Source organism: Notothenia coriiceps, unplaced genomic scaffold (genome assembly GCF_000735185.1).
Source record: "Notothenia coriiceps isolate Sejong01 unplaced genomic scaffold, NC01 NC01_scaffold00018425, whole genome shotgun sequence".
Classification (NCBI taxonomy): Eukaryota; Metazoa; Chordata; class Actinopteri; order Perciformes; family Nototheniidae; genus Notothenia; species Notothenia coriiceps.
The window spans coordinates 30486-44006 of NW_011351126.1; the positions used below are offsets into that span (position 1 = coordinate 30486).

General features: G+C 40.2%; 2 protein-coding genes across 2 annotated transcripts; one reads left to right on the forward strand and one right to left on the reverse strand.

The window, feature by feature from the left end:
- Positions 1 to 382: 382 nt before the first annotated feature.
- LOC104951015 (carbohydrate sulfotransferase 3) lies at positions 383 to 6792 on the reverse strand. The gene is made up of 3 exons (XM_010777641.1): positions 6562 to 6792; positions 2957 to 3172; positions 383 to 2634 (listed from the first exon to the last, which is right to left on the reverse strand). The coding sequence occupies exons 2-3, from the start codon at positions 3034 to 3036 to the stop codon at positions 1407 to 1409; spliced, it is 1308 nt and encodes a 435-aa protein (XP_010775943.1). The 5' UTR covers positions 3037 to 3172; positions 6562 to 6792; the 3' UTR covers positions 383 to 1406.
- A 652-nt stretch (positions 6793 to 7444) lies between these two features.
- On the forward strand, positions 7445 to 11934 carry ghitm (growth hormone inducible transmembrane protein). Its single transcript, XM_010777642.1, has 9 exons — positions 7445 to 7538; positions 7920 to 8078; positions 8528 to 8624; positions 8887 to 8998; positions 9097 to 9238; positions 9794 to 9902; positions 10109 to 10297; positions 11043 to 11214; positions 11310 to 11934. The coding sequence occupies exons 2-9, from the start codon at positions 7947 to 7949 to the stop codon at positions 11389 to 11391; spliced, it is 1035 nt and encodes a 344-aa protein (XP_010775944.1). The 5' UTR covers positions 7445 to 7538; positions 7920 to 7946; the 3' UTR covers positions 11392 to 11934.
- The last annotated feature ends 1587 nt before the right edge of the window (positions 11935 to 13521 follow it).

The window sequence follows — 13521 nt, forward strand, 5'->3', positions numbered from 1 at the left end:
TATTTTGCAATTCAAACTGGGTAGATGATCCTTTTCAATCTCAAGAAAGGCTCATGCATGTCCAAGAACAGGACTCTTGAGTATGGCTGACCCCATGTTAGCATACTGGCATTAGCATTTAGCTCAAAGTACAGTCTCACAGAGCTGTTGGCGCTTCTGCAGACTTTTAGTCGCGTTTGAAACTGTTTCTGGGAAGTGTTGACTGTGGTCTTTCATGAGGCCTGAGTTTGTAGTGTTGTTAAACAAATAATCTGTGAAAGGTCTTTCAGTGTTTGTGAAGCTACTTATGCCCTCCTTCTGTGTTCCCGCTCATGTTATTTGAAAGTGAAATTTAAAATAACAGTTTTGCCACATGGGTGCAGTATTTTCACTTCAAATTTTAGATGTTTTCGGCAAATGTAAAAGTAGTTTTATTGCAATAAACAAAATGCAAAAGGAACAAACTGATACAGCAGAAAGACAGTGTGGCAGGCCAGAGAACCAGGGCCTCTTTATTACCAGCTAAGAGACTTGTGTCAACAGACAGACCTGCCGACAAAACCTCGCACAATCCTGCAAACCAGCTGCAGTTGGAATGTTTGAATACAGTAGCAGTGTAAACATCTGTTTTAACAGAATCGGTCCTTTCAATCCCGAGGACAACTTCAAACAACTTTTGTCCAATTACAAACATGCATCATACAGCTAACTACAGTTTGCGTGTGCAAGAAAATAATCCCTTCAGAGGGGGAAGTGAACCTGTGGAGCACATTCAGAGCTGGAGTCATTACGACTTAAAGCAAAGTGAAGAATTAAATAAAATTAGCAAAGGACATTACTTCTAAATCTCATGCGTAAAAAATGACCTGGCAAAACATTGGTATTTCCTTTTCCTGCCGATGCTATTCAAAGCTACAATTATTAGGCTATGCATTAAACGTTTCATTTCAAGTTTCTTTGGTGTAAAAGCAGCCTACTGTTTTGCTAACTGAAGTTGCTGAACAAAAATAACCGAGGTTCCTGGAAGTTTTGAAACTTTTCATTCTTGTTCCCAAACCCACAGCTATCTCCCTCAGGAGTCAGGACTTTCCTATATTTGAAGGGGTTACATTTGGATAGGCTTGCTGGACAAGCAAACTATACAGTTTGGACAGAGAAAATAGTCCGGAGTGCAAAAAACAAATATAGCTTTCCTATTTCCCCATGCTTTACCCCTTCGTAAAGTCTTAATATATACCCTTGCCTCAATGGTCATATGGATTTTCCACCCAACAATACATTTTCTTCATCATACAATTTTAAATACAAAATAACTTTAAATAGCACACTATCAGAAATATAAAGCTCTTTGTATCAATAGCCTGATAAATAACAGTCATTTAAGTTGTTTTTCCAGCATTAGGGTTCAGAGTTCATGTGGATCAATGCTATACAAAGTTGAACACTTTGTCCTCAATCAAACTGATAGACTTGTCTGTTAGCATTTCTTCACTGCTTACAAACTTGTACCCAAAAAGCTTCAGCGTTGGCCCACACACTTTCTGTACAACCTGGGCTATCTTGAATGGTAAACTGAACCTCCATTTCTCTACTTGTTCTGAGGAGTTTTTCTGTGTGGAGTAAACACCGCTGGTCTCCTTGGAGGCCTGGGTGTTCTTCAGGATCCAGGATTTAACTTGTGGAGTGAACGGGATTCCAGCAAACCTGTACATCTCTGTTGCCTTCCTCATTGGGAACCGAGCAATGTCCTCGTACCGCACCAGCATGTAACGCCTTCGCAGCCACGCTGGCTGTCTGAGACCGATCTCTGCAGACAACCTGATGTTATCGCAGTTCCCTTTCAGCTTTCTGACTTCATCATCATCAATCGGCACTTCACCATCAATAGCCCACTGCTTCCAGTTCTTATACTTGGCAGCAAAGGCCACCATGCGGGAGGCCAGTACAGCCCGAGGGTCCCGAACAAGCTGAATGAACTTCACATCCAGGCGTGGGTCCTCAGCCAAAGGTCGGAGGTTCTCCAGCTGACGCACCCTCACTGACTTGATGGCCCTGTGCTCCTTTTGGAGACAGGACTCAGACGCCATGGTCAGGTTCAGGGGCCCACAGCGTCTGGTCCTGCAGCGATAACGCTCGAAGACCCCTTTGATGACGGGGCTGCAGACCGACTCCTGGCACAGCGAGCTGCTGGACTCCCTGCGGAAGAGGCCGGTGGTGATGTGGTTCACAGGAAGGGGCTCGATGAAGCTCTCCAGCAGGGAGAAGTCGCACAGGAAGAGCTGCTGAAGCACATCCCGGTACGCCTTGGCTGACGCTGTGGCGTTGGTGCCGCCGGTCTCCAGCGTCAACATCTTCTCCACGTGCCACAACGGCTCAAACAGGAAGAACATGTTGTTGCCCTGCTGGTTGAAAAACTCGCCAACAAACGAGGAACCCGTCCTGGTGGTGGCCAACAGGAGGATGTGCTTCCTGCCCCTCGTCACCACCTCCTTGTGCTGGCTGTAGTTCTCCAGGCGCCGTTTTATCAGGCTGAAGGCAGAGTTCGTCTTACTAAGCGTTGTAAAGGAAGCATTGTGCTTCGGCAGTATGTGGGATAAACCACTGGGCTGTAGAGGGGTTTGGGGGGTCTGCTTTAAGGCGAGCTTATCCGACACCCTGAAAATGTAAAAGGAATCACAGAGTTGGGTAATAAAAGATATAACGGTTTTATTCAACTTGAAATTAACAGCTATTTCAAGTTACTAATGGGGATAAACCCATGTAAAACAAATACAAATTTCAACTTTAACAACTATTTATTGCCCCTCCTGCAATTTGAAAATTGCAGTTGGAAAAATTGCAACTCCGATTATTTTTTTGTAATTATTGTACAGTCCAAAGGTGTTTTTTGTATATCTGTTTAAAGATAGAGATATAAACCCAAACAAACCAGTTGGGAATCACTAAAGCACTCCATTGATCTCTGAAATGGACTTACCTTGAGATAATGTTGTTTTCCTTCTCAATGATAACAAGTGCCACGAAAAAGACGAGGGATATTGTGTATTTGATCCTCATTCTTGGATGTAGCTGTGCCAGGATATGCTTTTACTGACTGCTTCTTAATGGGTTCTGCCAATCTTGCAATTCTCCAGTTGCCTTCTTAAAGAGCCTTCCAGTTATTTGTATTCCCCGTTGTAAGCTATGTTTCATCCTGTAAATGAAATGAACATCAACCTGTCAGTTACACATTTTGCACATCTGAGCACAGTGGTGAGTTAGTGCTTTAGTCTTCAGTGCTTCCTCAAAACACATCAAGGTATTAATATGAGGAAGTTGACGGCCTATTTTTGACATATGTAAAACTGCACTGTGATGCTGAGTCAGTGGTGGTTTTACAGAGTTCTTCTCCCTCCCAGGCTTCAGATCACTGTTCTGTGTTCTGCAAAACCAACAATGGAGGCATTTGCCTAAAGACAAAAATATCATATCTTGAGGATGTAAGAATAGAAAATAACTTGAGTGTGTTAGACTGGAATCTAAGCAAGTTCTTCCCACCAGGAAGTCCTTGTTATCTTTAAGTGCACCAGTGCATTTCAGGAACATGCCCACCCACCCTGCGAGACTGATGGCTGGTGCAGAGAGAAGCTGTTTTTATGAGCCAGTCTTTGTATTTAAAGCAAATGGCAGAACAACAACTGTGAGGCACAAATGAAATATGAGTAATCAACTGCAATCAAGCTCAATTTTGTAATTAAACTTTTATTCCACAATGGCAAAGCTGCTTGCTTAAAGAACTCAGAGTTGCCTGAGTGATAATCCTACCTCCCACTGATAGGTAGAGCAGCCTGTGGTCCAAACTGCCAGCTGCTGCTCCATGTCAACACTGGGAGGAGATATTTTCAACAGAGGCCCTCAGTGACATGGGCTACTGGTACAGTAGACCATCTGGTGGCGGCTAATGGCTTGCTGCTTCCCCATAATATGCCTTTGTGCTTCTAAAACACTGACTGACACTGGGGGGGGAGGGGGGGGGAGACATGGCTTGACGCTGAGAGGTATAACTGCACAGGGCTAAAATTGAAGGGGAAAGCCTGCTTGTCATGGAGCCATAATTTGCAGTTCTCTACGCCTGCAGGCTATACTTGTGCTACTCTGCCGAGGCAGTAGGTAGTCAAATGAAGGTAGAAGTGGATTTAATGATGCCTTTGTGTATTTGGAATTGTCTTGCACATTCCTGGAAGATTGATATTTTGAGATAATGGCAGCTTGGCTCAGATCCCTGACTAATCTTTGGATTTTAGCATAATCCGTCCATATCTCGTCTGCCAGTGAAAGGGTCAATAACATGGCGAGAGTAAATTAGACAGTCTCAACCCTGAGGAAATGTGTTGGTTTAATGCGTGCCAACAAAAATGTCAAAGTTTAGAAATGTAGATCATATAAGTAAGCACGCAAAGGCTTTACAGTCAGTCTTTTTTTTTTTATCCAGAATCAGACGTCTGGATTTGTGAAAACATTTGTTTATTGGTTCCAGCAGGTGCTTCACACAGACTCCTGAGTGTGTCTTATGAATCACTGTTAAATGATTTCAGGTCTAGCCTCGGGGCGGACACATTAGTGAAACTGCTGCTATAAATCAGCAGAGCCACAAAGCCTTAAAACACACCTTTTCACTCACTGCGGTAAGTTAGTTGTGTGTTTGGCACAAAACAAGTCCAACCGTTTCGGATGAGCATATTTTTCTGAATTTCGGATGAGCATTTTTGAGAATTTTGTAAGATGTCTGGAGGACCAGTTCTCACATCCTGTTGCAACCTCTGTCCCAGGCCAGTTTATGAGCACAGAAGCCATTCCAAATGAGCGCAGTCTATACACAGGGAATTGTTGGACACTGCCTGCGAAATTCTCGGAGAAGGAATGAAAAGTTTACAGCTCCAATAGAGCTCTGTTGACGTGGAACGGCGCGTAATGAAAAGGTGAACAGCTTGTGTACTGAGACACGTTTTCACAGAGAAGGAAAAATCAGATCTGTCTTGCACCACCCTGCCGCATGCCACAACCACAAAGGTCTCTTTACACAGGAGTGACTCTAAACCTCCTTTGGGCTGAGATGGCAGAACATTAACTCGCAGGTCACTCACACGTCACAGGGTCACTGACTAACCAGATGATGTTACTAGTTATGTGGTTTCTTTTCAGATAGTCGGTTGCACCACAGCAAATTACTCAGTCCTTAAGTCTTGAGCAGTGATTTCCAATTGCCCAACTACGGTCATAGTTTGTGTAAAGCAACAAACAAACTGAACACATTAGGAAAAAGAAACATCTGGCCAAGACACTGTGACCCTTAACTGTTATTTTAACAAAAAAGTAGATTTTACATAACATGAATGTACTAGTATTATTCAAACAAACCATAGAAACACGCCAACAATACATCAAGAAAATAAGTGGTATGAGGTTTTGTCATTTATATGGTAAATTAAATATACACCAATTATCTCAGCTTACTGCATCTGCTGTGTAAAGAAAGAAAAAAAAACACACATGAGCTGACTGTTGAATATTCACAAATCACTGAGGCATATGACACTTTTGATCATCTACTCATAACGAAACCGCCACTGAGCCATTTATCATCTTGCTACAAATGCTTTTAATAGCTGCCTCTTATTTAATGTAAATCTCATGTGAAGAGAAATGAAACAGCACCCAGCTAACCCACTATAGTGTTGTAAATGTAAGGTACATTTATTTTATTTTAGAGCTTCTATGAAATACAGTATGAGGAGTGATATGTCCTTTTTCTACATATGTAATACCATGATATATTTTGTAAGACTTCTGATTGACTGGAAGGTCAATCAGAAATCTTTAGTAAGCCAAATAGACATTTCCAGCTATTTTTCTAAATCAATAAGCATGTTTCCCAATTTCTTTCTAGAAAATGTGCAGTTTACAATCATGATATAGACACATTCATATAACTATACAAAAGTCCTATTCCAGCTGTGATAGTGTTTTGTTTTCCTATTAGATGTATTATATGTGTACCTCTTGACAGCTTTACAAAGGAAAACAAGCTGGGCTGTGTTCAATCATTATACATTTGTTTGGAATGTTTTGTCTTAGGTCAATATGGATCCATTTCAGTGAGAGGGAACACCAAAAGAGGTTTTGGCCAGATCTTTGATCAGTGAATTATTTAAGTATATAAGGATCTCCCTTACAATCTTTAAAATGACACTAGAGATTAGCATGCATGCAACAGGTTTAATGTTGAAACATCACTGTGGATAAAGTATTAATTCTTTGCAGCAGTAGTTCGGCTGGAGAGCATGCATTGCATTACAAGGTCAGAAGGGACAAACCGGCCAAAACTGAAGTCATGCTTTTTAATAAGAAGACATCATCCCCCTTTAATTTACATTTTTATGTCAGAGATCCATAAATGTTTTATGGTTATTTCAATGACTTTGTTTCTACACCCTGGGTGTCATTAAAGCTTAAAAGTCCTCCCATGTGATATTATAAGCTTATAGGTTTTAGAAATGTATAAGTTGCCTATCAATCAAAGTTTTGTCCGCTTTCCATACCCACCATCATGATGAGCTGCGGTGTCATGCGTGAAGTTGATCAGCCTTTCCTCAAAGAGCGACTCCGCATATAAATGACTTCCATTACTTCCCAACAGTACTTCACTTGTGTGACAAAAAACAATCCAATCCAAAAGCACAAGTAGTTCGACTAGTTGTAGTAAGTGAAGCCTGTGTACCCGATGGACTCATGTTTAGGGAAGCTGCAGGTCAGGTTGCCCGATCAACTGAATGACAAGTGTTTGCAAAAGTTACGACTCACATGGGAAAGTTTGGACCAAAGGAGCGGAGCTTTAGCAGGAGGCGCACTTACACCCCCCCTCACACACCCACCCATCATAGGCTGTTATAATGATTAGCAAAACAACAATTATAAACACATAAACACATGGTATGTAATGGTAGGGGCGTGATTCTGTTACGCGTTGGCGTTATTTTGGTTTATTTTATGTTTTAGAAAAATATTGTTTAGTACGTAGCATCAAAAGAAGAGGCAAGCACTCCATCTAGTGGAGGAAACACAATGTGCGTCCCAAACTAATGTCATTTATTCAAGTACATTTTACAACATTTAATTAAAGAGGAATATAGTGTATTTTGAACTCAATTATATTCCACACGTTATTTACTTTATTTATTATTATGATAATGTGCTGTTATCTACAATCACATAGGCTATGCCTAATGTGTGGTTAAATAATCATCTTAATTTTGACATTGTTCTTTGTAACTGGTTTATAAATTAATTGTTTTATATTGTGAATTCTGATATTGCTATTTAATGGTTTTGAATACTGTTTTAACCCCTTATGCATTGTATAGACTTATTCAATCGGCACGATTTAGAACTACGATTCCCAACAAACCCGTCGCTTAATGATGACGCACTGACTGAGAATTTTCAGGAAGGTTGCAAAACAATTGCGTCAGAAGGTTGCGCACTTATTTCTAGAAAGGTGAACCTCGTACGTTGCTTTCTCGGTATGTAACATCTACATTTGTCTATATTATCCTATGTATATTACTAAACAACGTGTTAGTGGTAACAGTTTATCATTTTGGTATATCATTTTGGTCAGACTATACACTGTAACAGCGTACGTTTTCTAAGACGTAGTGAAATGAGTCGCATTACTTAGCTAACATGTTAGCTAACGTTAGCTAGCTTATTTAACTAACGTAAAATGTTACCAATTCAGTTATATTTCTTCATTAACTGGCCAGTTTGATTGCTACGGTAATTTAACTTTGTTTCCTATCTGACTTTGTGACTATAATCATATTAGTATGTGTAACATATGTGTTTGAACATTATGTCATACAGAAGTCTGTCAGTTACCTGACGCTGTGTTTATCTCTCAGACTGATACAGCATCTCTCATTGTGACCATGATGCTGGCGAGGCTGACATGCCTGAGGACTCTTCCTCTCGTCGGGCTGCGTCCTGTGCTGTCACAGGGGTCCCCAGCCCTGAGGACATCCACCCTGAAGACTTGTCCCACCCTGCTCAGGCCCCAGCAGGTACTGTGAAGTCATAGACCTCTGCTTCTCTAAGCTTTGTTATTGCTGCTTCAACTCTCCATTATAAACACACACACACACACACACACACACATGCAACTAAAAGTACTTTGTACCTCTCCCACCACAATTAGATTGGAGAAAATGTTTAGTTTTTTCTTAGGTGACAATAGCAGATATTGAAAACACACGATTAAACCAATTTGTGGGCACCGAAAGCAAAGATACTGGTAACAAAAAGACAGATAAAGACTGTAAACATTAGAAAGAAACTTTCAGGCTTAAGGTTTGTTATGTAGTACGTACGCTTTTGTTTAAAGCAAGTCTTAGGTTTTATTAATTGGCTCTTACAGTGCCATTGGGTAGGAGCAGGGATAAGAAGTAAAGTAACCTGCAGCTGCCGTCTTTAATTCCCATATTAATTAAAGTGTCCGTCTTTCTTTCGCCAGGGTTTTTCCTCAAAGGCCAGATTTGGTTTCCGCAGGACAACCAAAAGCCAGCTCAAAGAAGCAGCTTTTGAGCCAGCTTCAGAAACCGCTTATACAAGTAATTACTTTTACATATGTTTTTTGAAAAAACTGTTATAAAGTGATACATATATTGTTACACTAGTTTTATTTGGTCCACTGTCTTAATTTAAATGTTATTATATATACAAATATTTTAATATTGCCATGATGCCAACATTTTGTAAGCACAAGTTAAACCTCTTACCTTTGGTGTTAATCTATAAAAATTATTCAATATTTAGTTATAGTAGTACACATTTTAGGGGGTGCCTTTTTAAATGATTTGTGTGTGTCCACAGTTCACAGCATGGGGAGACTGTTCCTGGCTGGAGGTGCAGCAGTGGGTCTTGGAGCTCTGTGCTTCTATGGATTTGGCATGTCCAATGAAATCGGTGCCATTGAAAAAGCAATGTGAGTGTCAGCTTTTTGTTCAGGTTGTTCATTTCTATTTAAATGGTTATTAGAAAGTGTTTGCTTCATTTTCACGTGGCTCTTTACTCTCTGTGCAGGATCTGGCCTCAGTATGTGAAGGACAGGATCCACTCCACCTACATGTACTTTGCAGGCAGTATTGGCCTGACAGCGTTGTCAGCTGTAGCAGTGAGCAGGACCCCGGCCCTCATGGGTCTCATGATGGGAGGATCCTGGATGGTAAGCTTTATAACTCAAGTACACCTAACATTGGATACATATTCACCTAAAATATAAGGTTAATATACACAAGATCCTGATTTATTAATACCTGTAATTAGAACATCCTTATCAAATAAACTTTCTTAAATGAATATAAATTGTCATTCATTTGCTGGCTTCATTTTGGTGTGGGCCAAGCGGGAGAGCAAAGAGTATTTTTGACGGCAGAGAACAGCATGTTATGTTTTTAAAATGCGAACATACACAAATTCGTTCCTTTAATTATTCAATTAATTCGGACTTGCATTTTTACAAGCAACTGAAGTTATTGAAATGCTTGGTAGGAAACAGTCCTTTCTTGGAATCTAATGCCACAAATAGTGTAATCATAATAATCATAATACAAATATCACCTTGTTTTTTTAATTCAGAAATAACACATTTAAACTGAATAGACATGCAAGGAAATGATGGTTATGGATCAGAATGTCATTGGTTTGAAGGAATCTTTTAATTCTGGGAAGCCCTATTTACAGGTAATTAAATGATTGCCTGATGTGTTTTGTAATTCAGGCTATTGGAGCGACATTTGCAGCCATGATTGGTGCCGGCATGCTGGTCAGGTCCATCTCATATGAGCACAGCCCGATGCCCAAACACCTCGCCTGGATGTTACATGCAGGTTTGTAACACAAGGTCTAATGAAAGGCTATTCTTCCTGTTGTGTTCTCCTACTTAACATTTTAATGTATGTGATGTAGTTTCCTCGGTTTGCCACCAGAGGGCAGTCATGTACAGGCTCAGAATAGCAGCTGCTGTTGTATATTTAACCTTGTTCATGTTGTTTGAGTTGAGTGTGGTGTTCAGTTGTCTTTATGTATTGATAAGGTGTGATGGGTGCTGTCATCGCCCCCCTCACCCTCATGGGAGGGCCCCTGGTGATGAGGGCCGCCTGGTACACCGCAGGAATCGTGGGCGGTCTGTCCACTGTGGCCATGTGTGCCCCAAGTGAGAAGTTCCTCAACATGGGCGGGCCCCTGGCTGTTGGCTTTGGAGTGGTGTTCGCTTCTTCTATTGGTTAGTACAAAGCAGTTTCACCTCGTAAACCCTGTCTCAGGTGCAGTACACACAGTACTGAATGCTTCCAACCAAAAAGGGCATTGAGGTTAAAGTCAAGTTATTAAAGTGTAAGCATCATGGCAAAATGTATTTTTACCATGAATATGTCCCTGAAGGGCCACATGAGAAACTTCACTTTTTTTGCATAATCAGCAAATCTGATAAGCATATCACACCCAGAGTGTTAGTTTTTCGATCGTGTTCTCCACATTTAGGGGAATGCGGGACCAAAATCATAAGAGCTTGCAAAATTCAGCGTTGGTACAAACGCTTCTTTTAATGTGCGACAGAAATGTGTCGGTCACGACCGAGTAACATCTCCGTCATGTCATATTCTGAAAACAGTAGGCATATCAATTTCACATGGGGCTGTCATTACAATTGTAACAATTTCTACACAGTATGTTCAAATACAAGTTGTTTTAAAAAAGATGAGTTGCCAAAATAAAGTACTGTGCACAAAATCTCATAGCTTTTACAGAAACTGTAGGAATGTATCTTTTACAGAAACTGTAGGAATGTATCTTTTACAGAAACTGTAGGAACGTATCTTTTACAGAAACTGTAGGAATGTATCTGATATATCAGTTACTTAACCCCATAATAGGATTGGATAATAAGCTCATTAATTATTGATATCTGTTTGCTACCATTTTGAAACTCTACGTGTCAGTCTCACAGCGAATCTCCCTGTCTTCTCCAGGATCAATGTTCCTGCCGCCCACCTCAGCAATGGGAGCAGGCCTGTACTCAGTGGCCATCTACGGAGGCCTGGTCCTGTTCAGCATGTTCCTCCTGTACGACACGCAGAAGGTCATCAAGAGAGCAGAGACACACCCGCTGTACGGCGTCCAGAAATATGACCCCATCAACGCGTAAGTCATCACAGAAAATATACGTGGGTTCAAGCAGAATTTTAGCCATGAGCTCTCACTAAGGTATTTCTCTCATATTATGTTTAATCTCACAGGTGTATGGGGATCTACATGGACACACTGAACATCTTCATGAGGATGGTGATGATTCTGTCTGGCGGCAGCAGGAAGAAGTAAACAGCTGCATTCTGATTTCAGTTTGACCCTTTACAAAGTTGATCAAAATCATATTTTATTACTAGCAGCATACACCAGATGTTATCTCTTAGTGACACGTCTTATCTAACTGGGAACAATACATCCATGCTTTGAAAGAGTGCGAAGAAGAGAATTGTACTCTGGTGCAAAGAAGAGAAATGGTTGTGCATTGATAACACACTCTAACCTAGATTGTGGAAGTATCTGGTTAATTCAGGGGGTTACAGATGGTTAAGTCTTTCTTGTCTGCATCCTCTCTTCAGCTTCTGATGTCCTTTGTATTCTTTATGTTCTGTATTTATTTCAACTGAGTGGTGTTTCTGTTTCCAACAAGAATGAAAGTTCAAAAATATATGGTGTATGCTAACAAAATACAACACATAGACCGGTCCCGACTCGCTCCACTATACACTGATTTTGCATTTCTGTTGTGCGTTCAAGAGGTTGGCACTAGTCCATATATTTCTGACATTGTACAGTCATTTCAACAATGGAATCAATCAATAAACATGTCTAAAGTGATGTATTTTTGTCAGACTGAATTATATTAAGCTGCTCCAGTTTCATGGTCCTGGTAGTGTGCATGCTGGCTCACCATCACAGAGTCACAGCTTGCTAGGAAACATAAATAAAACACTTCCATAATACATAGAAAACCATTAAAAAAGTTAAAGCACTGCATGTTGTATTACAATGATTATTAGAATAATTGTTTATTTGTAATATAAATGTATCAGTAGTGTAGCCCTTTGTCATAAGAAGTCTTCATAACTGTCATAGCATAGTTTACTGTAAAAAATCAAATGGAAAAGTGCCATAAGGAAATGTCATAGAAAGTCCCCATATAGGTGTTTTTTAAATAACTGTCATAGCTTAGCATGTATTAAAAAAGATCATAGTTTGCCATTAAAGTCATAAAACACTATGTCTGAAAAATGGTCATAGTGCCAAAACTTACATATTTTACAATTTGTCATCCACACCCAGCTTTAATCAGACAAAGAGGGACCAGCGGGGGTCCACCTTGTCTTTTCCTATAGACAGGCAGTGTGTAGCAGCAGATGACAAAGGCTTAGCATAGTAATCCTCTTGTCCACCATCTGGCCGCTCCTCTCAAATTAAACCTCCAAACCAGGGCACTTGGAACAGATGCTAACATCTGTAAATATGCAGGTGCTTCGCTAAAGCCCGTACACGTGGAGCACACAGCTGCTCGGGGTGTTTCAATCTCTCAGATCATGTTCACGTTTAGGACACGTATGATTCACATGTACTGCATATCGAAAAGCCTGCAGATGGGAGGGCTGAAGAGGGCAATAATGGATGAGATTGGGAAAAGCTCCAGCTTGTGGAGCTCTGGCATTACTGGGGATAAAAGATGCGCTCTGGCAGTCATTTTCAGATTGATGACCAATATTTGGTAAGGGTCCAATGCTCGTTATGCTTAAGGGGGGCGGGGGACTGTACAAGCACTGTCTTCCATTATTACATGAACAATGCCTAGAATGTTTTCATTTCCTAAATAGACAAAACACAGACTATCCAATGGATCGCTGGAAATTTAGAACAGACATTCATGGTGAACGTTTTCACAAATGTTTTAAAATATTTCGTCTTTTAAGGTGGTCCGTGCCACATTTTTTGCAACATTCATAGTCCCTAGGGGATTATGCTTCAGACAAGTCATGATTTAAATATGGCCAAATCCTTGATTTTTGACAAAATATAACTACGGACTTTCCTATTATCCCCTGTTGTTCCTTGTTGTGCTGATTTGCACTTACACAGAAGAGAGTTTACTGTATGTTACTTTAATAATAATAAATAAACTTAATTTTAATTGACTAAATATACATTGATGTAATGTGATATAAAACCTACATGATATCATATTATTTTAAATGATATACTTTAAAAAATAAATGTCTTAACTACTTTTAGGCAGAACATTTTACTTTTGTATTGCGTTACATTTATCTTTCAGCTACAGTTTAGTTATTCTTTGCAAATTCAGACTTTCCCGGTACAAAAAAACGAAATATCTATTCTTACAAATAAAAACAATTAATAGTATGGGAAGTGTTTCAAATGAGCTCAACATTGACAAAA